We start from the raw sequence: 21,971 nt of genomic DNA, 5'->3' as shown, positions 1-21,971 counted from the left end.
ACACTCTTATACATGCATGCATGTAGGCATGCAAGCATGCATACGCACACCTATGTACACATACATACATACATGCATGTTGCACAAACAGAATGTGTAAGTGTTAATATAATCTGTAGAGGCTCATTGTTTCATTTGAGGGTAGAGGTTTAGGTTGGGGTAACCTTAAAATACAAATAAGTTTGACAGAAAACAAATTGTCCCCTATAATGTCTTTGATTTCCTTTGCTTTTTCCAGGTCCCTTTCAGTCAGACAAATGTGTCAATCATTGGCAGGAATGACAACGGTATCTTTGCTCTTGGAGGCAACAACAACATCGTGCTGCAGAGTGCCGCTGACCTGGCTGGCGACACACGCAGCTCTTATACTGTGAGTCACTGTAAAGGTTTCTTTGCATCTTTCTATGAGTTTGAGGTTGTAAGCTTCACATTGTGTGTGTGTGTGTCAAAGTTGTGTGTGTGTATTTGTGTTTGTCAAATTGTGTGTGTGTCAAAGTGTGTGTGTTTCTGCAGACACCGATAGATTGCTCTTCAAATGTATCATACAATTTCTTCAGTTGATTGTTAAAATGGTTGTAGGCAAACATTTTTCTTTCCGATTTTGCAAACAGCTTGTACTGCAAGTACGTGACCGAGGCGAGCGAGCCGCCCTGAGCTCCACTGCTGTGGTGAACGTCAACGTGGTGCGCAACCTGTTCAACCCTGTGTGTGTGGATAACGGTCAGGTCATCAGCATCAACTTCACCACACCCCCTGGCAACACCATCGGCACTTTCCGGGCAACCGATAACGATCCTGGACAGGTTAGGCGTTTTATAATTTCATCGAACACTGTGGAAGGTTGCACTTTAATTTGTCTCTTTGTTTGATGTGAAGCGATTGAGGGTAAGGAGAAAATGAGACCCAGTTTTCAGATATTTTTGTTTCTTTTTCAATACTTTGATCATAGCTGTATTTATGTTCTTTGGAGACTGTGATCATGGCTGCAGTAAAATGTTGATAAAACTTGAGTAGAAAGGCTTTTACTGCCCATATTTGTTTGAAGTCCTTTTTGATCTGTCTCCTAACTTGAAAATGTTAAAGTCACTATCCTGAAGTGTTATTGTGAACATTGACTTAAATTTTTAGATGTAAATATATTGTTCTTCCATATTTTCTCACAAAACACAGCATAAGACTAAGAGAACGATTGCCATATTCTACCTATGTTTTTTCAAACAGAATCTGAACTTTTTAAGTTTGATGATATATTTTCTTAGATGTCAGATTAAATTACATATTCTTTCACCAACTCACATATATAGCATTAACTTTGATTTTAGACTTTATATAGTTGGTGATAGATACCAAAGTTATTTTTTGCCGAAGGCTAACAACTAGTGTTTACTGGCTATTTATTTCAGGTTGTGAAGTATGTGCTGGCTGGAACAGTGAGCTCAAAGAGCTACTTTTCTGTGGACTATGACACAGGAGACATCAAACTGATACGTGCTCTTACTCCCACTGGCAATCCAAATTACCTGGTAAGTGGATGGCATGATATTTCTTGGTACAACTGTATTTCAAATGGAAGTCAAGTCAGACCCCTTTCATCATGGAATGTGCGTCTCAAGACAACAAAGCAGTGTGCATTCAGTCTTCTGATTTTTGGCTCACGTAAGTGTAGCCTATGCGATGCTAAACTTTGTCTGTCTGTGCATGTGTATGTGTGTGATAGAAACTTTAACATTTGACTAAACACCGAAATACTAATTTTACCTGGTTATTATCCAAGCAACAGCTTCAAAATATTGAAGCAATGATCAACATTTCGTCGGCACGTATGTAGTTAAAGTGTGTATCCAAAGAAAACGGGCGGTGGGGGGTTCGGGGGGGGGGGGGAGGGGGGGTAAAAACAGCTGACTGGTTTGTGTCGTGTGTGGTATGTAGACCAGGTCAGGGGTCAAGGTTAGGTCAGATCGCGTGAAGGATTGTGGTATAGATACAGTTATCACCGAGCTGCAGTTCGCCGATTCGGAGAAGACGATTTCACATTGTTCGGTTTCGTAGCTCCAGAAAAATAAATAAAGAAGATACCAAAGGAGATTTCCTACAGGTTAATCTGCACAGTGTGTTTCCAGTGTCAGCGCGAGGAAGCGCTGTCGAAAGCGCAGTGTCGATCTGGCCATCTGGCAGTCGTGTCCCTGTAAGTAGGCTACAGACAGACAGATCTAGATCTAGTGTCTCGCACTCTTGCACCATCACCTAATGACCCATGCTTACTGTGTGTGTGTGTGTATGTGTGACACTGAGTTTGTGTTACTGTTTGTCGATTTCTTACGTGAGCCTTGAAGGCTTCGCCTCTTGTTTACTGATGGTGTTGGTAATATCTTGACTGTTCAAAACATGCACACATGCACCAACGCATCACACACGCACGCTTGCACACACTCTCTCACTCTCTCTCTCTCTCTCTCTCTCTCTCTCTCTCTCTCTCTCTCTCTCTCTCTCTCTCTCTCTCTCTCTCTGTCTCTCTCTCTCTCTCTCAGCTGTAAGTAAACACTGAGACATTTTTTTCCTTGTTGTACAGCTCTCAGTCTCTGCCATCGACAATGGTTTCACAAGCAGAACTACGGGATGCCAAAAAACCGTTCAGGTGAACGTGGATGCCGCAGCTCTTTCTTTCACATTCCCTGACTACGAAAGAACCATCTCTGAGAACAACCTGCCTCCATTCCAAGTGGTTGACCTGGACACTAGTCCAAATGTAAGTTGTGTGTAACAACAGTTATACCCTCTTTTAAAACTGCCAACATTCTGAGAAAGTCTGATCTTACAATAATAATAATGATAATAATAATAATAATAATAATAATAATAATAATAATAATAATAATGATGAGGTTATTTATATGGCGCAAATCCTAACATAGTTCTAAGTGCCTTACAGGAAAAAAAATCAGAACAAATCAGTAAACAAATACAAAATCATGTACACAATGAACACTTAAAAGTAGGAAAGTAGTACCAAGGAAGTTGTTTTTAGATTAAGATTAAAGGCACAGTAAGCCTCCCGTAAACCATCACAGATACTGTCAGGCTTTTACACACAGTACAAACACCCTTCCATTTGAACGCTCACCAAACGGGAACATCCTATGTGCCCTCCGTAAAGAGCGAGCAATTTTCAACGAATTTATTTTTGTGTGGTTTATCTTACCCTTGAGCCATTGTGAACCCGTGTGATCAATAGTCGTCAGTTAGTAATTTGAATGCGACTCGCTGTGAGCTTATCTGCAATAGCACGTTATTAAGTACCTCTGACTATGCACGAAACAAACGGCTGTGGTTCACAAGAACTCTAGCGATGGCTTTTGACTGTTCAGAGGAACTGGCGATAGGTATAAACCGTCGTCTGCTACGAGAACCACGACCTTGCGTGACCATGCTTCCGGGCTTTTCGTTTTTCAAACTTTCAAAACTTCGAATTGTACACATCTATGTACTGATCTTGTCTTGATGAAAAAAGAATTCTTTTATGATTTAAGAATATTTGTGTAACAAGCTGTCAATTTATTATTTAGATTTTAAAAGTTAGGTCTAGCGCCAAAACGCGCCATGGTCCGATTGTCTCTGACACTCTCTCCGCAAAATTAATTATTTGAAAATTGCTCGCTCTTTACGTAGGGCACCTAGGATGTTCCCGTTTGGTGAGCGTTCAAATGGAAAGGTGTTTGTACTGTGTGTAAAAGCCTGACAGTATCTGTGATGGTTTACGGGAGGCTTACTGTGCCTTTAATATATAGCGGTTATGATCAGGGCATTGGTGAAATCTGGTTGGTGCAAGAGTCTCTTCTGGTGCTGGAAGCCTCTTTTTTGTTTTCATCGGTGTGTCTTTTTGCAACTTGGTATTGACTTGGTGGCATATTGCTTAGCAACATTGAATGTGTCTGACAATACAAAAGCTGAGTAGCATGAAGCAACAGAAGCAAAAACGAAGAGACATTTTTACGTCCTTTCTGCATGCCTTGCTGGTATTGATTTGTTACACACAGGTGCGCACGATTATACAAATGTTATCTTTCATGTTTGCATGTGTATTTTGTTTTCTAGGATCGAGTGTTCTTCCAAGTCATTGGCCTGAACAACGACATGGAATGGTTCAACATTGATCAGACCACAGGCAGCATCACCGTCGCCAAAGATCTACGTACGGATCCTGCCAAGAGAGTTGTTTATCAGGTAACTTCAGACCAATAGTTTCAAAGAAAAAAATCAACTAATACCGTTGTTGAATACCTTTACTTATTTACCGAGGCCCTTTGCCCCCAGCGGAGCATAGGCCATAGATGAAGTTTCTCCATCGTTGAATACTTTGTTGCATCGGAAAAGTCATCAGCTGTTTCCTTACTGTGATTTAGAGAAAGTTTTCGGTATGGTTAGGTTCAGTAGCGAGTGAAAAATAAGCAGAATATATCCTTAGTTCTTGATTAAAATCCATCTTTGTAATTTGTTCTACTTTTAGTTTTTGATGTATTTGTCTTTTTCCAGTTTATTAGAAATTTTTCTGATTGAATTTGTTTTATTCGCCGTTGCTTGTTGCATTGTTAATAACATCCTGTCAGTTTTCATACTTTTGATGTATTAAATTATCTCTCGTTTTATGTTCCTGGAAACAATGGGACAACTGACTTGTGTTGTTTTGCTCATCAACAGCTGCTGGTTCAGGCAACACGCCAGTCAACAGTCACAAGGCAGACAGCGACAGCGTCGGTAACCATTAATGTTCAGCGAAATGAGAACTCGCCTGTCTTTATCGGCAACTACTTCAGAATACTGGACGAGCGTCTTTTGCTGGGGAACAGTGTGGTTCAACTCGCAGCACAAGATGCTGATGTCAACGTGAGAATATAGTTACCTGTGGAGTAGAATTTAAGGGCTCGCACCTATAAATTATCATGTTCAAGAGATATGCAACAAAATTGCTCCAGCAATAATTCTGGTCAAGTTTTGTTTATGAAGAGTTTAAATAGTCTCTGTTAAAACTTCTGATTAGTGATTCTTGATTCTTCTGGCATCAACAACAAATTTGGTATTGAATGTTTGGATTTTTGTTTCTGTGTGGGATCACCTCCTGCTTTCTCAAAACTTTGTGCAACACTGGCCTCAAGCAGATTTCTCACTGTTTTGTTTATTTAAGTGCAGGACCAAAATCAAACTACCACACTCTCCTTTTGAAACTTTTAGACGGGATAATCCTTGACGGGCAAAATGTGTGTGCAGGATCGCCTCACATTCAGGTACGACAGCCCCAATGCTGACACACAGCTGTTCTACCTTGGACCCAGCAGTGGCCTCATCTCCCTCAACCAGAGTCTGGTTGGGCTGACAAGAGATCTCATCCAGGTAAGACTTCGCTTCTTACCACTTGCACACTTTTGTTGAGTAATTACTGCTGTGTCTTGCAGAAGGTATCGGGTGCAAACTTTGCTTTTTCTACAGATTTGAAGTTTGTAAATGAGCATGTTAGGTTTAATGCATTAGTATATTTGGAGGGAACTCATCTGAAGCATCATGAAAGTATGTGGAAGTTCAGTCTTTTAAATGGGTTATCTTTTACATTTGTGACAGCATTTTGGAGAAAGCGACATAAGTCCCAACACAAACTTGAGAGTAACATACTAAAACCATCAGCAGGAGAATATTTACTGATATTTACATTTCGAGCTTTTTGGACCTGATGGTTTCAAATTTACCTGCCTACCAATCTTATTTTGTCAACAAATTCCAGTATGTCTGTTTTGTCATGTGCTGTCACTTATTTCTGTATTGCAAAAAGGATCAAACCAGAGTAACTTTTGTTTCTGATTTGAATAGTGTATGCTACTTGCTTGGTGAAAAATCCAATGTTGAATATGTCAAGAGAACCTAGGACCTGTCTCATGATGTAAGACTTCCTTGTGCTTACTACTGTGGTTACTACCACGGGCGCAGTAGCGTGGTGGTAAGCCGTCGGCCTCCTAATCGGAAGGTCGTGAGTTCGAATCCTGGTCGCTGCCGCCTGGTGGGTTAAGAGTGGAGATTTTTCCTATCTCCCAGGTCAACTTATGTGCAGACCTGCTAGTGACTTAACCCCCTTCGTGTGTACACGCAAGCACAAGACCAAGTTCGCACGGAAAAGATCCTGTAATTCATGTCAGAGTTTGGTGGGTTATGGAAACACAAAAATACCCAGCATGCCTACCCAACGAAAGCGGAGTGAAGCTGACTATGCTCTCAGAGTATAGTGTGGGGAACCCAAATGGGCAAACGAGCTCACACGTAACCAGAAAAAATTCTGGAACGCTCAAGAAGAAGAACTACTCAAGCCCCTGTTCTTTGTCAGGCAGGTAGAGTTTACAGTCTATAACGACAACCCAAGGGAACGACCAGAAGTATTCTTTGTAGAAAGGTGGTTGCAAAGGAAAGGCAAATTGTATGGTAACAATTTCTTTGGGGATCCTTTTGGGTGGTTGTAATGGGGAGGTGTTTTTCTACTGAAAGGTGGTCTCGAGGGCAGGTTTGACTGTACTAGATGAGTATTTGACTTTTCAAACAGCAGTCCCTGCAATGTACGGCCCCCGGCGTGAGCGGCCACCAGACATGTACGGACACATTTGCTCGGCACGGAGTGTTTTCCTTCTATATTTGCCCCCCCTTAAACGGCCACCTGCAAAACGTGGACGCGGACACTCATTTTCGGTCCCAACAGAAGGTCATACCTGCAATGTACGGACAGACCATCGTCAAATTTTCACCACAACAAAATCGATAACAGAGCAGTCCGGCTCTTGGTACAAAGGTCACAGCCGCAAAGGCGTGATGACAGTCACTGACAACTTGAGTGTACGTGTACCCATCAGAATGGGGGTCGTTTTGGTCAGGAATGGAGTACATGCGAAGATGCCAACATGAAAATGCACTGTGCTCTTTATTCTTGTCTGTTGGACGTTAACAACAAAAGCCACAGTCAATGAAGGTCCTGAGCGAAAGAGAGTGAAAAATCGGCCACAGTTCTCAGCATCGCGTGTCTGTGTGTAACCTCTTTCATTGACAAGATACTCTTGTTTCCCCTCAGCCTTGACCAGTGAGTCAGTTGCCTAATCTGTGAACCCTTCAGTTGTCTTGCTTTGTCAAAAGTTAGACACAGTCGCCCTGGTTTTGCTCTGAGTGAACAGTGCAGCTGGCCTCAATTAGCTGACACCTCTCTGGCCACAGCCCCAAACAGTACATGGCTGGGGGAAGGGAGAGAGAGAGAGAGAGGGGGGGGGGGGGGGGTAGCTGGCTAAACTCAGTGGGGTGTCTGGTGTCACTGTCAGCAGGAAGAGCATTGGAGAGAAATAGAGAGGTGTTGAGTGAGAGCGGTGATGTGTACAGTGTATTTCCGACTGAAGAGTGAAAAGTCACTGCCACATGATCGGCATGCAGTCAATAAAGCCAGACAAGAAGAAAATAAATTACATGTGATTATGACATGCGGCTCTATCTGCTGCTTTTTATTCAAACTGGTTTTCAAGCTTATTCTCGCAAAGCATATGCACACGTGCCTCTGTGCTGTGTTTGTGTGGCGGCTGCTTTCGTATGTCAGTGCATGGTGAGTGCGTTCACTGCCTTGAGGATTTATTTTATCTCTTCTTTTCAACACCATTCATACAAATCATTTTTTCCAGAACGTTTAAAGAAATATTAGGAGTTTGTTGTTATTGTTTAGTAGCCACAAGAAGTGGTTAGCATAGACTCAATCCTGTTGTTTGTGTGTCTCTGTGTGAGTGTATGGGGGGGGGGGGGGGCCCGTGACCGGCCACCTGCTATGTACGGACAGTTTTGCTATGGCCCAAGGCCACCTGCAATGTACGGACAGTTTTGCTATGGCCCAAGGCAGTCCGTTCATGAGAGGGACTGCTGTACAGCCGCTCCTGATTTCATGTTATTAGTTTACATTGTGTTGTTTCTTTCTTTCAGTTTGCTGTTGTTGTGGAGGATAACGCGGTGGTGAACCCCAAGTCAGCAACAGCCACAGTCACGGTCACCATCACAAGGGACACCCAGCCACCTCGCTTCCTCAATGACCCGTACAGCACCTCAATCAGCTATAACCTCAACGTTGGCGCTTCTGTCTTCACTGCTACAGCCACTGATCCTGACCTGCTTGTAAGCCTATTTGGAGATGGGGGGGGGGGGGTTGAATTAGGGTAGGGAGGGGGTTCATGGGTGTTGAAATAGGGATGGAGGGGGGTATCTTGCAAGTAGGGTAGAGATGGGGCATTGGGGGAAGATTGGAGACGGTATATAATGGTGTATATTAATCAGCTCATGTTTTTAAAGGGTTGGGGGTAAGAGGACAGCAGGGCAGGAGCTGGGAAGAGTGAGTCAAGTGTCCAATGAGAAAGAGTCGGTTTTTTGACTCACATGCGAAGCAAAAGTGAGTCTATGTACTCACCCGCTGGCGTACGTCCGTCCGTCCGTCCGGAAAACTTTAACGTTGGATATTTCTTGGACACTATTCAGTCTATCAGTACCAAATTTGGCAAGATGGTGTATGATGACAAGGCCCCAAAAAACATACATAGCATCTTGACCTTGCTTCAAGGTCAAGGTCGCAGGGGCCATAAATGTTGTCTAAAAAACAGCTATTTTTCAAATTTTCCCCATTTTCTCTGAAGTTTTTGAGATTGAATACCTCACCTATATATGATATATAGGGCAAAGTAAGCCCCATCTTTTGATACCAGTTTGGTTTACCTTGCTTCAAGGTCAAGGTCACAGGAGCTCTTCAAAGTTGGATTGTATACATATTTTGAAGTGACCTTGACCCTGAACTATGGAAGATAACTGTTTCAAACTTAAAAATTATGTGGGGCACATGTTGTGCTTTCATCATGAGACACATTTGGTCACATATGATCAAGGTCAAGGTCACTTTGACCCTTATGAAATGTGACCAAAATAAGGTAGTGAACCACTAAAAGTGACCATATCTCATGTAGAAAGAGCCAATAAGCACCATTGCACTTCCTATGTCTTGAATTAACAGCTTTGTGTTGCATGACCTTGGATGACCTTGACCTTGGGTCAAGGTCACATGCATTTTGGTAGGAAAAATGTGTTAAGCTATGAATGTAGATGTAAATGCTTGTATAACTGTGTTTTAATTTTAGTGTTATTTGTCGTTTTAGTGATTTTTCACTACCTATTTTATTCATGTTTTTATTATTTAGTTAGTGGAAGAATCTTTTGTAATGTATCTTTGATGGTGTATGCTTTTAATTAAGCGTTGTTGACTATGAATGTAGATGTAAATGCTTGAATAACTAATTTTAAGTGTGTCAAGCGCAAAGAGCATAATTGTAAAGTTATGATGTTGCGCTATATAAATGCTCATTTATTATTATTATTATTATAAAGCAGTTCTTAGTGTATGATGTCATTGCTAGGTTTAGCTGAAGGTCAAGGTCATGTAAAGGTCAAGCATGTGAGTCGTATGGGCTTTGCCCTTCTTGTCTAAACAGTGATGATGTGAGTGGGCATTGTTGCTGTCGTGGCTTTAAGCTTTTCAATGTGTTGTTGGTATTGCAAAGTTTGAACGAACAGTTACACAATATTTACTTAACGTTATGAGCTTTTCTTTGAAAACCGTGTATATCATTCTTTACTTTGATGTGGCAGTTTAGTAGATTTGATCTGTTTTGTGTCTACAAGTTAAGTTGAACACTGTACTGTACATAACACTTCTCTTTCATAAAACAGAAGGTGAAAATATACTTAACAATGTTATAACATTTCTGTTGTGTAGGGGGCACTTACCTATGAGACTGACAACGCATACCTGGCGGCTCCAGCCTACTTCAATATTGAGCGGCTGACTGGCCAAGTTGTTGTGCAAAACCTTCTGACGTCAGATTCAGCACAAAGCTATGTGGTAAGCTTTCTCAGTGCTTTGAACTCAGTTTAGTTACTGTTCAGTCTTGCTGATTTTAGCAGTGACTGCTTTAACCAATTTTCAAATCAGCACTTCTAAACAAGCTTGAGTCCTGGCTCTCACAGAAACTGCTATAGTGGGTGGTAAAACAATGTCAAAGCAGGCAGTGACTGCTTTAACCAATGTTCAAATCAGCACTTCTAAACAAGCTTGAGTCCTGGCTCTCACAGAAACTGCTATAGTAGTGGTAAAACAATGTCAAAGCAGGCAGTGAGTATACGTTATTTGCATTGTTGACCAACATTATTTGACATAGACCGAGACAGTCCCGGTTCCACACTTGTGGTTGAGATCTGTGTCTAATGTCAAAAATACGTTTTGATCTGTTGTAGCTAGATTGATTTTTTATGATGGAAAGCACATCTTAGACATCTGCATAAATAATAGTTTTAATAATCAAACTCTAATGCCACATGGGTCATTGAAGAGAAATGCAATGTTCAATTTATGTGCAGAAAGAATGGTCAAGATAAACATCTCCTTGTCTGTCTGACTGGTTGTCAGGTGTAACCTTTGCATTTTGAAATTGTATAAGTGGTAAAGTAGTGGAAATTACTGGTTAATGCAATCCCTGTTGTAGTTCACCTCAAATCATCCCAAAATTCAAGTGTCCAGCATAGGGAGCATGTAAAGTGAAATGTAGTCATGAGCACAAGGCATTCAGTAATGCTGGTCTGCATTCTTGCAGGATTCATTGCAGGACTTTTCTGACCCAGCTTTACCCTTCTCAGTTCTGCGTGTCATGATTCTGCATTCTCTTTTAAACAGTTGAGACTGAAAGTGTACGACTCGGCAAGACCAGACAACTTTGACCTTACCAACATTACCATCAATGTTGACCGCAACCCCAGCTTCCCGGCCTTTACACCGCTGACGTACCAGAATCGAATCCCAGAGACGTTTCCCCCCAGCTCAGAGATCTTCACTCTTACAGCCACAGATAGTGATTCTGGGGTAAGTGCGGAGAAGCTTTGTTATTTCTTGAATGGGTCTGTGTTCTTGATTCTTATGTGTATGTAAAGTATCTTTTTTCTGCAAGTACTTATCTGACCTTTCGTTGGTCTTTCTTCCTCCAGTCGATCTTCTTGTGTCTTCTTCAATCTCTGTCCATTGCAAATTTTGTCTTCCATTTGTTTTTTATTTTGGGGGGGAAGGTGGAAAAGGGGGAGGCAGGGTAAGGGAGGGAGGGGGCTGTAAACATTAATACACACACTCTCCATCTCTCTTTTTCTTCTCTTAATGTTTATTTCACTATATTTTAACAGCAAAGACTGCAGTACGGCATTGTGAGTGCCACGCCAGTGAACTGCGACGACTACTTTTACCTGAATGTGCTGACTGGCCGAGTCTCCCCTGCTCAGCCCTTGACAAACTCTGGTTTTAACAGATGCGTGGTAAGCCCAGGTTACATTGAGTTTTTAAAATTAACTTTGTGTAAGTTTATCTTTATTCTTCGAGGATTCTTGTTTGATTGTCACAGTCTTTTTCTCTTTATTTTTAGTTTAAGTAATGTTTTTTGTTGGTTGAATGCAGGGCTAGCACAAACATATAATACTGTTTTTAGAAATGAAAGATTCTGTGTGTGTGTGTGTGTGTGTGTGTGTTTGAGTGTGTATGCATTAATAGTACCCAAACATGAACACTGATTACTTATTATTCTATGACTTTTCACCTTTTGATATATGACAGTGATCAGTCCTTCAGGTTGGGAAAAGCACGAAATAATCCCAGTTAAACTGCTTATCTTGCTTTGAGAAATGCTGTACTTGTGAAAAACAAACTTTTGTTAAAACAAACCGATTGCTATTTCAGATTACATTCTCTGTGCAAGACAACGGCAACCCATCAAAGTCTGCTGCCAATTCCGCCACTGGCACCATTGACATCTACCGTAACGACTTCGCACCCGCCTTCCCTCGAGAGAACTATCAGATCACTATCCTTGAAGATACAGCAAGAGATGTTGTCATTTTTGACATCAATGCTACTGATGCAGATGCTCCTGTGAGTACCATAATTGCTGTCTGTATACCCTGTTGGCCATGTGCATTGAGAAAAAGTGAAACAAACGTAGAAACAATGTCGTCCCAATTGAACTGGGTGTGCGACAAAAGGTCGAGTTTTACAATGTCGAGGCACACAAGATCGAGGACATTTGGTCAAGAGGTCGAGGGCGACAAAAGGTCAAAAGTGACAAAAGGTCAACAGCAAAACGTCTAAGGGACAAAAGGTCGAGGATTGAAAAAGGTCGAGGATTAAAAAAAGGTCGAGGATTTAAAAAAGGTCGAGAATTAAAAAACTGTCGACATAATTTTCTGTTTGCGTGTGTGTTAAATTCTTCTTTTTTTTTTTTATTGCTTGGAGAAAACTCTGCTTTGTGTGCATGTATAAGTGTTGTGTTATTTGTTTAGTTATTCAAAACAGTGTTGGTACAAAGAGTGCCTTGGGTGTTTGTTTGTGTTCACGGACCCACGGCTTTGTCGGTAAATGAAGGGTAAATGAAGCGTAGTGTGGTCAACGGTGAACACAGCTCGACACTCAACAGATTGTTGTTGGTGAAACATGTCACTGATAGGCTAAAAGCTTGAGTTTTTTCCCTTCTTTTTTTGTATCCCATATGTAAACTTTAAAAGCATTTGCAAACGAAGAGAGAGTTACGTTCGGACAGGGACACAGACACAGAATGGAGCTCGTCAAATCACACAAAGGAAACGACAAAGGCAGTATACAAAGGTTACTGCTGTCGTTTTGTCTTACATCCAAAATTGTGAAAACATATACTAAGAATGTGTCTGTGCGTGTGCGCGCGTTCGAGCGTGTGTGTGTGTGAGTGTGTGTGTGTGATCATATTCACAAATCACCCTTGTGATACGCACAATAGGCACTCGAAGCAGAATTTTCTTCACGAATGGACACAGTAAATTAAATCGAAATTTTTAATCCTCAACCTTTTTTTAAATCCTCGACCTTTTTAAATCCTTAGACTTTTTGTCCCGCAGACGTTTTGCTGTTGACCTTTTGTAACCCTCGACCTTTTGTCGCACTCAACCTTTTGACTCTTGACCAAATGTCCTCGACCTTTTGGTTCTCCCCCAATTGAACTAACTTAAAGAAATATTTATGCTAACTTGCGTTATTTTTAGCAAAGCTGATTCATATACATTCTGCAACAAAGCTCTTGTCAATACAGCTGGGTCTGTCTTTTAGGGCCGCTTAGATTATAGGCCTTGTTTCCTCCGAAAACGGTGTATGGCTGCCTAAATGGCGGGGTAAAAAACGGTCATACACGTAAAATTCCACTCGTGCAAAAAACACGAGTGTACGTGGGAGTTTCAGCCCACGAACGCAGAAGAAGAAGAAGATTATAGGCCACCTTCCCAGAGTTGACCCCTTGTTGCCTTTTTATCTTTACACATAACTTGAGGGGTCTTTCAACAAACAGACACGTGCAGGGAAATTACATAATCAACTGCTCACTGTGATGACCGCTGCTGACAGTTATAATCCACAATTTATTGTTAATCACTCAAAATTGATTATGTTCTTTTTTTCAGGATGTTGATTTTGGTAATGTGACATTCCGCATGATCGGGGATGACAGTGCTGTGAACTACTTCAGGATTGAGCCTAATACAGGTTTCATCCGAACTCGTCTGGACAACCTTTTCAACTCTGACAAAGATGAATATAAAGTAAGCAAACTTTGATTTGTTTATTATATTCCTTGGTTATTTGCCCAGTAGAAAGTGTTTGTGTAAACTCTGAACAAAACTGTCACTGTGAAAACAGTTCTGCCCATGTTTTCTGAGTTAATGTTTTATATGCACAGGTGCACGTGGATTTTGTCACCACTTCTTAAGATACTAAGAACAAAAAGACTGAGTGTTGAGTCATTTTTATTTTGCAAAACAACTAAATTGTTTATACTGTATGAGCATTAGTACAGTCTAGTCTGGAAAGTAAAAGGACTCGGTCAGTAAAAATAGGACTAGATTAGCCAAGGTTGTGTACTTGACACACACAAACATTTGTTTTTGTGTCTTCTTTTTCTTCCTCTTTCTTCTTTGTTGATGGGTTGAAACTTCCACAATTATTTACGTGTATGCGCCACCTTTCAGGCAGCCATACGCCACAGACTTTTTCTTCTTATATCATGTGTGAGCAATACTGTGCATTATACTTTCAGGCAAGAATCATGGCCATAGACAGGGGAACACCACCAAGGTCCAGTTTTGCTGTTGTTACCATTGGAATCTTGAGGAATCAAAATGGCCCCGTCTTTGACGACAACTCCATCACAAGGACAGTGTACGAAGATGCTCCCATCAACGAGATCATCTTCACTGCTGTAGCCAGAGATAGTGATCGTGCGGTATGTTCTAGTTGATCCATTCCTGTTGACTGAATGGTTGATTCGGTTTCAATATCTTGCTTCTATTTGAAATTTTGCACAAGTGATTCAAAGAAATATTTGTGTTGTGCAACATTGTTTACGTTTGCTTTTGCTGTTTGCTGTAGGATTGATTTGTTACATTCACTTAGCTTCATTGTTAGTGATGGGTATTTTAAATGTATTAAATTAAAGTTTTAAATGTTTGCCCTTTCTTCACTGACTCAGACACAAATATAGGCATGTGCGCAAACATTTTTGTGTGTATGGCTTGCAAACTGTCATCTTGAGCTTGTCAATGCTGTGTTTTCAACATGCTTTAGTTGTAGACTGAGCGATGAGAGAGACATGGGTGGGATTCTTCCGGTATATGCTGGAAATCCGGGTTCGATTATGGCCTCTTTTTTTTATATTTAGTCAAGTTTTGATTTCTTCTTTTTTTTCTTTTTTGTTGTTGGTTCGGTTGAGGTTTAGGATTCATGATATTTTTCAGTCCTACCCATGGAGAGGGAGAGAAAAGTACACATTCTTTCTTTAGCCTTTCAAACTTTTATCTTTATTTGACTTCATTCTACAGGGTGCCCAAAGTCAGCTGACCTTCAGCCTGTCTGGAACCCAGGCAGCTCAGTCGTATTTCGATCTGCAGGGACCGACCTCGACCCAGCAAGGCGTGTACTCAACTTCCCTTACCTACGCTCGACCTCTGTACCAGGACAACTCTGATACTTCTGTCTACAGCGTAAGCAGAAGAGTGTAGACTAGTAGCCAAAATAACTCTGTTGTGTTTTTATGGGTTGTGGAAGACTTGCTTTCCTGTGTTGTTCCTTGCTTTTCCATAGAAACAAGGAGGCAAGCTACATGTGACATTGTAGGCTTGCACAAGTGTTTGTACGGAAACAAGGGAAAGCAACTCTTCCACAGTTAAATAATAATGGACTTGATATATTTCTTAACATCGTCTATTGCGTTAGGAATGTACAGAAATGGAGAAGGAAGGAAAGGAATTTAACAAGCAAAGAGGGGAGGTTGGTGCTCGGGTGAAAGATTAGGCAATGCCATTTGTTCAAAATCAGATTTGTTGTCATTGGTGAAGTTTGCTTCTCTGTAAATTGATATGTTTACATCTATTTAAATGTTTACAGAATACCCAAATGATACTGCCGTACTATGGTTCAAATCATGGTGTTTTTTTTAAGCATTGTGCATATGGTTGAAATAAAATTCCTTTTTAAACTCTTTCCGGTTAGTTTTCCAGTGATTGTACTATGTTGACACCTCTTGTCCCATCAATAGTTCACACTGAACGCACAAGACAACGGAAATCCGGTACAAAGCAGCTCTATCCCAGTCACCATCAACGTGATCCGCAATCTCCAGCCTCCAGTGTTTTCTCCTGCCTACTATTCTGTGCCCATCTCTTATCTGGCCAACGTCAACGATGTCATTGCTACAGTGACTGCCACAGATGCTGATGATGATGTAAGTCACTGTGTGTGCATGTGCGTGTGGTTGTACTTAAATCCTTGTGTAACTATTCCAAAAGCATCACAAATTCTCATGGTGAATGTTAGAGGAAGAACTGTTGTAAATTGCTGTAGTTTGCACTCCTGCTTTTAATGCTTCATCACTTGTAAAGCCGTTAAAAGTATTACTCAGCATTTGCCTGATACTTTTAGTTTCTGTAATGTTTTGATTATTCCAGCCTTTTTAGTAAGAATAATACATATAAATGTTCTCCTCCCCATGTCCTTTCTTAAGTTTTCTGTTACCAAGGAATTTACTTTCACTGAGCTGTATATAATAGAGGCAATGACTGAGATCCCCATGAAGCTGCAGCTAATTAAAATTTGTTTGATCGGAACATTGCTGATTTGTCCAAAACTGTGTATGTCACAGAGTAAATACAACACAGACAGCCTGAAGTACGCCATCGTGCAAGGAGGAGAGAACACGGCACAGACACAATACTTCAGCATCAACCCAAACACTGGAGCCATTACTCTCAGGCAGAGAATTGCCAATGATGGATCCACCTCCTACGTGGTGAGCTTGCTTGATACAGTAGAACCCCCTTTTTAAGACTTCCAATTTAAGACTTCCTCTTTTTTAAGACCTTGCTTTTTCAGATGTTCTGTTCATACCTTCTGTAAATTGACCTCCATTTTAAGACTCCTCCCTTTTTCAGACCTCATTTTCTCAGAAAAGTTCCACTGTAATACAGTTTGGGTCTTACCTGTTGGTAATGTGTTAGTCTTTTGAGTTCCACTGTAATACAGTTTGGGTCTTACCTGTTGGTAATGTGTTAGTCTTTTGAGTTCCACTGTAATACAGTTTGGGTCTTACCTGTTGGTAATGTGTTAGTCTTTTGGGTATCCACTGTAATACAGCCGGTTTGGGTCTTACCTGTTGGTAATGTGTTAGTCTTTTGAGTTCCACTGTAATACAGCCGGTTTGGGTCTTACCTGTTGGTAATGTGTTAGTCTTTTGAGTTCCACTGTAATACAGTTTGGGTCTTACCTGTTGGTAATGTGTTAGTCTTTTGAGTTCCACTGTAATACAGTTTGGGTCTTACCTGTTGGTAATGTGTTAGTCTTTTGAGTTCCACTGTAATACAGTTTGGGTCTTACCTGTTGGTAATGTGTTAGTCTTTTGAGTTCCACTGTAATACAGTTTGGGTCTTACCTGTTGGTAATGTGTTAGTCTTTTGAGTTCCACTGTAATACAGTTTGGGTCTTACCTGTTGGTAATGTGTTAGTCTTTTGGGTATCCACTGATGATAACATGGCTCAGCTTGGAAAGCAATGCTCACAGAATACCTGGTTCAAGTGTAAGAAGTTGTTTGAACATGTTTCAATTTAATGATTGAAAGTTACACAGAAGTCCAGATGTTATCAACTCGCAGAAACAAGTTTATGTAACGTTCCTCTCTATTATTTAGGTTTTGTTTTAGCTAACAGGACATTTTTATGTAACATTCCAGTGTACATTTTAAGCTCACAGTGACAGGTTTGTGTTATATAATTCTGTGCATTTTTAGCTCACAGTGACAGGTTTGTGTAATATAATTATGTACATTTTTAGCTCACAGTGACAGCCGTGTGTAATATAATTGTGTACATGTTTAGCTCACAGTGACAGCCGTGTGTAATATAATTGTGTACATGTTTAGCTCAAAGTGACAGCCGTGTGTAATATAATTGTGTACATGTTTAGCTCACAGTGACAGCCGTGTGTAATATAATTGTGTACATGTTTAGCTCACAGTGACAGCTTTGTGTAATATAATTGTGTACATTTTTAGCTCACAGTGACAGCAACTGATGGTGGAACCCCAGCACTGGTTGACTATGCCACAGTGTACTTCAACGTCAACCGCAACCAGAACAAGCCAGTCATCACTAGTCCAACCCTCAATGTGACCATTTTGGAGACGGAGAATGCGAAGGACCTTGGTACTATTTCTGCCACTGATGCGGATCTGCAGGTGAGTTCCTACAAATGATGCTTTGAACAGTACAGAACATCCCATAACACCTTCTTGTTTGTGATATGAATTCAGCTGAAGAATGGTGTCTCTTGGGCTTGGTTCATGAATTTTGACTGGTTGAAATTGGGGGGAGGGGGTGGGGGGGATGAGGAGGGTTGTCATAGTCTTTGGTTAAAAAAAAGGAATTGTACCTGTTAAACATTTAAGCATTTGGATTTGTCTCAATTCTGGCTATATTTTCCTCTTCCAGGCGCCTTTCAACCAGCTGTTCTTCAGCATGGCATCAACAGACGCTACCATCCAGCAGTACTTTGGTGTGTACAGCAACGGTGTTGTCTTCACTCGAAGGTCCTTTGTCAATCTGCCAGCTCCTGATCGCTTTGAGGTAAGTTAATATAGGAAAAGAGCTTAGGTGCTTCTCACAGCATTTGGTGTGTACTGTTTACAATGTAATTTTTTTTTTTTTAGGTTGATGTTGGTTGCAGTTTTTCAGAGTTTATGTTGAAAAACAAGCAAAAGGAAATACTCATGACGTTAACCCCGTTGATTTCGTATTTTGACCAAAAGGACAAGGATCTGACAAAGAAAGTGATGGCTATGTTTTCAAAATGTGCACAAATTTGATGAACGACAGACAGACCTTACTTCTGCATGCTTGGAACTCCAAATTTCCATAGAATGAGATTCACATACACACAAAAATCACTCTGTTTTCATTCAACTTTCAGTTTGAGGTCCAGGTGTGTGACCGAGCCCCAACACCAGACACTCTCTGCGCAGACACAAACGGAAGTGTCATCGTCAATGTCATTCGCAACCACTACCCCTACTTCGTCAACCTACCCTACGACAGGGACCTGGACACCAGTTTCACACCTGGCACAACTGTTGTCGACGTGGAGGGTGTGGATCCTGATCCTGTTGTGAGTTGTCCGTCATGGTTCTGTGTGTTTGTGTGTGATTGTGTATGTTTGTGAACCCGAGTTTCACTCCGGGCTAGACTGTGATTGACATGGAGGGTGTGGATCCTGATCCTGTTGTGAGTTGTCCGTCATGGTTCTGTTTTGTTTTGGAGCGGATGTGCAACAACAGGTGGGATTTGTGGGTGGGGTGAAATAGTGAGCAAGTGAAGGAGTTTGTAAGCAATTGTTTGAGTAAGATGTTTGTCGCTGTTATGAGATACTGAATGAACGGTTGATATATTTATTGAGTAAGAGAATTACTAGTAATCTGGTTTATGATTGGGTCATGGTAATTTGAATGAGTGTGTGCTCTTGGAATTTGGAATGTGGCTTTAGTGACTTTTATGGTGCCTTTGTAAGTCTGTGTGCATCTTTTGTTCCATATGTGTGTGTATGCACGTTAGTGTGCAAGTGTGTGTGCATGCATGCATGCATGTGTTTGTGTGCATATGTTATGTATATATGTGTAAGCATCTATATCGTCTGGCACACTGATACATGTATTTATTTTACTTGAGCTGTCTGTGTTTTTGTCCACAGAACATCATATTTGGACAGCTGAGGTACAGTTTGATTGGTGATGATGGCAACGAGAATGCATTCAACATTGACGATAACACTGGTGTCATCACTGTTGGAAGCAACACTGGCAGTGTTACCGGAGAACAATTCCAGGTGAATTTTGTCTGCAATATCTGAAGTATCCATTCTCTTGTTGCTTATTTTCTGTAGTTTTAAGTTGTAGGAAGCGCCATTTGTCGGGTTGACTGCATCAAGAACAAAGTATCCAAAGTATTGGCTTTCTAATTGTTTAACTTTTTGATGTTCCATATCTATGGCATTCAGAACAGTCATCCTATAGTGTTTCTCTAAACCTTGTTCTTCAATTACAACAGTTGTGCTTTGTCATTTTCACAGCTGAATATCGCGATCTTTGACCTCGGCCCGCTGTCAAAAAAGCAAAAAAGCAAAACAAAAATTGAGTCTGTGGGAAAAAGAAACTAAAGACATTTTCTGTCTGTGAAATTGTTGTTGTTGTCGGGAGCAGATATCAATGAAGATAAATTGCCATTATTAAATACTAACTTTAAAAGAAATAATGAGTGGCTGCTGACACCAATTTATCATGTTTAAAATCAAGGATAAGCTACAAATTGTTAATAAAATAGCTAAAAATTCTTCAGCCAGACCCCCCAACCCCTGAACCCCAGGTTGTACCCCCCCCCCCCCCCCCCCCCCCGACGGGCGCAGTGGCGTGGTGGTAAGACGTCGGCCTCCTAATCGGGAGGTCGTGAGTTCGAATCCCGGTCGCTGCCGCCTGGTGGGTTAAGAGTAGAGATTTTTCCGATCTCCCAGGTCAACTTATGTGCAGACCTGCTAGTGACTTAACCCCCTTCGTGTGTACACGCAAGCACAAGACCAAATGCGCACGGAAAAGATCCTGTAATCCATGTCAGAGTTCGGTGGGTTATGGAAACACGAAAATACTCAGCATGCCTACTCAACGAAAGCGGAGTGAGCTGACTATGCTCTCAGAGTATAGTGTGGGGAATCCAAATGGGCAAACGAGCTCACACGTAACCAGAAAATTCTGGAACGCTGAAGAAGAAGAAGAAGTACCCCCCCCCCCTCTAGCTCTCTTGCTCCGCCCCTGAATACTGTGGTGTTTTTTGTTTTTTTAGATAAAGTAAACTTGTCTTAGTTAACTTGCATATTATATATCAGGTGTCGTGTGTTTGTGTGTGTGTGTCATCGAGCTTCTGTGTGTGTAGTACAATACTGTTAAACATGGTTATCATCAATTTTGTACTTGTTTTGCATGGTAGCGCGCGTTCAAATGTGTCGTTTAATCGTTTTCGAGCTGGTTTATGGTTGATAAAAAAGATTACTGAAAGATGCCTCAAATTACGGAAACGTACCAGCTGCATTCCTGATTTTCATTTGGGGGGGTAAACAGGTCTGGTATTTCCACCTTGTTCTCCTCTCTAAATTTAGTGTTTTGTCATTCTCACAGCTTCGAATCAGAGTGTGCGACCTTGGAGGGCTGTGCAATGTCACCGTGGCGACCATCACTGTCAGGACCAACCGTCTCGCACCGGAGCTGAATAGCACTAACTATCGTCGTGTCATCCCAGAAACCTGGGCCTTAGGGGAGACTGTCATCACTGTTGGTGCAACCGACAGGGATGCTGCTGTGAGTCTTTCACCTAGTATTAGTTACTTGTTTCCCTTTGATTCTGTGTGTGTGTGTGTGTGTGTGTGTGTGTGTGTGTGTGTGTGTGTGTGTGTGTGTGTGTGTGTGTGTGTGTGTGTGTGTGTGTGTGTGTGTGTGTGAAGGAAGGTAGGTGTAAAACTACATCCCTGGTGTGTGTGTGACTGCTTGTTTGCATCTCTGATAAAATGTCTCCTGGGATGTTTTCTAGTCAGACAAGTCATTCAGCCTTTTTGTTGTTGGCTTTTGGCGATTGTCTCCGTTCATATAAATTTCAGCCCCAGTTTGATTGGTATTAATTTATTTCTTTTACAGCCTCCAAACAACCAGTTTTACTTTGAGCTTCAAACTGGCGGAGGGTCTAGTTCCTATGTTGGATGTTTTACCATCAACCCAGAGAATGGTGTCATCTATCCTCTCCGAGCTCTGTACACGGCCCCTTGCAACCAGATCCAGTACAATGTAAGTGTGAACCTTGATATATTCAGACCTGTTTACACTACACATTGAGCGTAGTAAACTACGAATTTGAATAATATACTACGCAACTACGCAAGTCTGTCGTTTTCTACGCAAACGGTATATATATATATTTTTTTAAAAAAAAAATTATTTTTTTTTTCGTCTTTACACCTGTTCCTTGTCCCGTTGTGCTCTCACACCGCCCCGTCCCTGCACGCAAACGGTATTGTTTCGGCTACGCATATCACAATCCGTAATTTTCTTCATCTCCCTTGACCGATCCATTTTCCAATCCATGTTTTCGGCCAGCAGTCGTTTGCTGCGTGCAGCGCGTAAAGCGCCCACGGGCGTTGCGTTGTAGCTTGTTAATGCCGAATAGGCTTCTCCAAGCAAATGCCGGGCACAACTGAAAGCGTTACTGCCAAACCATGCGGGCGTTTCGACACAATGGCTGAACGCAG

At 41.4% G+C, this 21,971-nt stretch overlaps 1 protein-coding gene across 1 annotated transcript in view; it reads left to right on the top strand.

The window, feature by feature from the left end:
* The window catches only part of LOC138959676 (uncharacterized), a 204,976-nt gene that overhangs the window by 55,242 nt on the left and 127,763 nt on the right, over positions 1 to 21,971 (top strand). Inside the window, exons 58-80 of the mRNA XM_070331253.1 lie at positions 239 to 370; positions 612 to 803; positions 1,404 to 1,523; positions 2,570 to 2,746; positions 4,093 to 4,221; positions 4,696 to 4,881; positions 5,263 to 5,385; positions 7,981 to 8,169; positions 9,812 to 9,937; positions 10,766 to 10,951; positions 11,263 to 11,391; positions 11,810 to 12,001; positions 13,552 to 13,689; positions 14,184 to 14,369; positions 14,965 to 15,126; positions 15,681 to 15,866; positions 16,284 to 16,430; positions 17,689 to 17,871; positions 18,125 to 18,259; positions 18,603 to 18,797; positions 19,377 to 19,511; positions 20,851 to 21,030; positions 21,364 to 21,510. Coding sequence (XP_070187354.1) covers positions 239 to 370; positions 612 to 803; positions 1,404 to 1,523; positions 2,570 to 2,746; positions 4,093 to 4,221; positions 4,696 to 4,881; positions 5,263 to 5,385; positions 7,981 to 8,169; positions 9,812 to 9,937; positions 10,766 to 10,951; positions 11,263 to 11,391; positions 11,810 to 12,001; positions 13,552 to 13,689; positions 14,184 to 14,369; positions 14,965 to 15,126; positions 15,681 to 15,866; positions 16,284 to 16,430; positions 17,689 to 17,871; positions 18,125 to 18,259; positions 18,603 to 18,797; positions 19,377 to 19,511; positions 20,851 to 21,030; positions 21,364 to 21,510 — 3,675 coding nt within the window. The remainder of the gene's footprint in view (positions 1 to 238; positions 371 to 611; positions 804 to 1,403; positions 1,524 to 2,569; positions 2,747 to 4,092; positions 4,222 to 4,695; positions 4,882 to 5,262; positions 5,386 to 7,980; positions 8,170 to 9,811; positions 9,938 to 10,765; positions 10,952 to 11,262; positions 11,392 to 11,809; positions 12,002 to 13,551; positions 13,690 to 14,183; positions 14,370 to 14,964; positions 15,127 to 15,680; positions 15,867 to 16,283; positions 16,431 to 17,688; positions 17,872 to 18,124; positions 18,260 to 18,602; positions 18,798 to 19,376; positions 19,512 to 20,850; positions 21,031 to 21,363; positions 21,511 to 21,971) is intronic.

The sequence above is a fragment of the Littorina saxatilis genome, linkage group LG2 (assembly GCF_037325665.1).
Source record: "Littorina saxatilis isolate snail1 linkage group LG2, US_GU_Lsax_2.0, whole genome shotgun sequence".
Classification (NCBI taxonomy): Eukaryota; Metazoa; Mollusca; class Gastropoda; order Littorinimorpha; family Littorinidae; genus Littorina; species Littorina saxatilis.
This window is presented reverse-complemented; position numbering and strand designations above follow the sequence as displayed.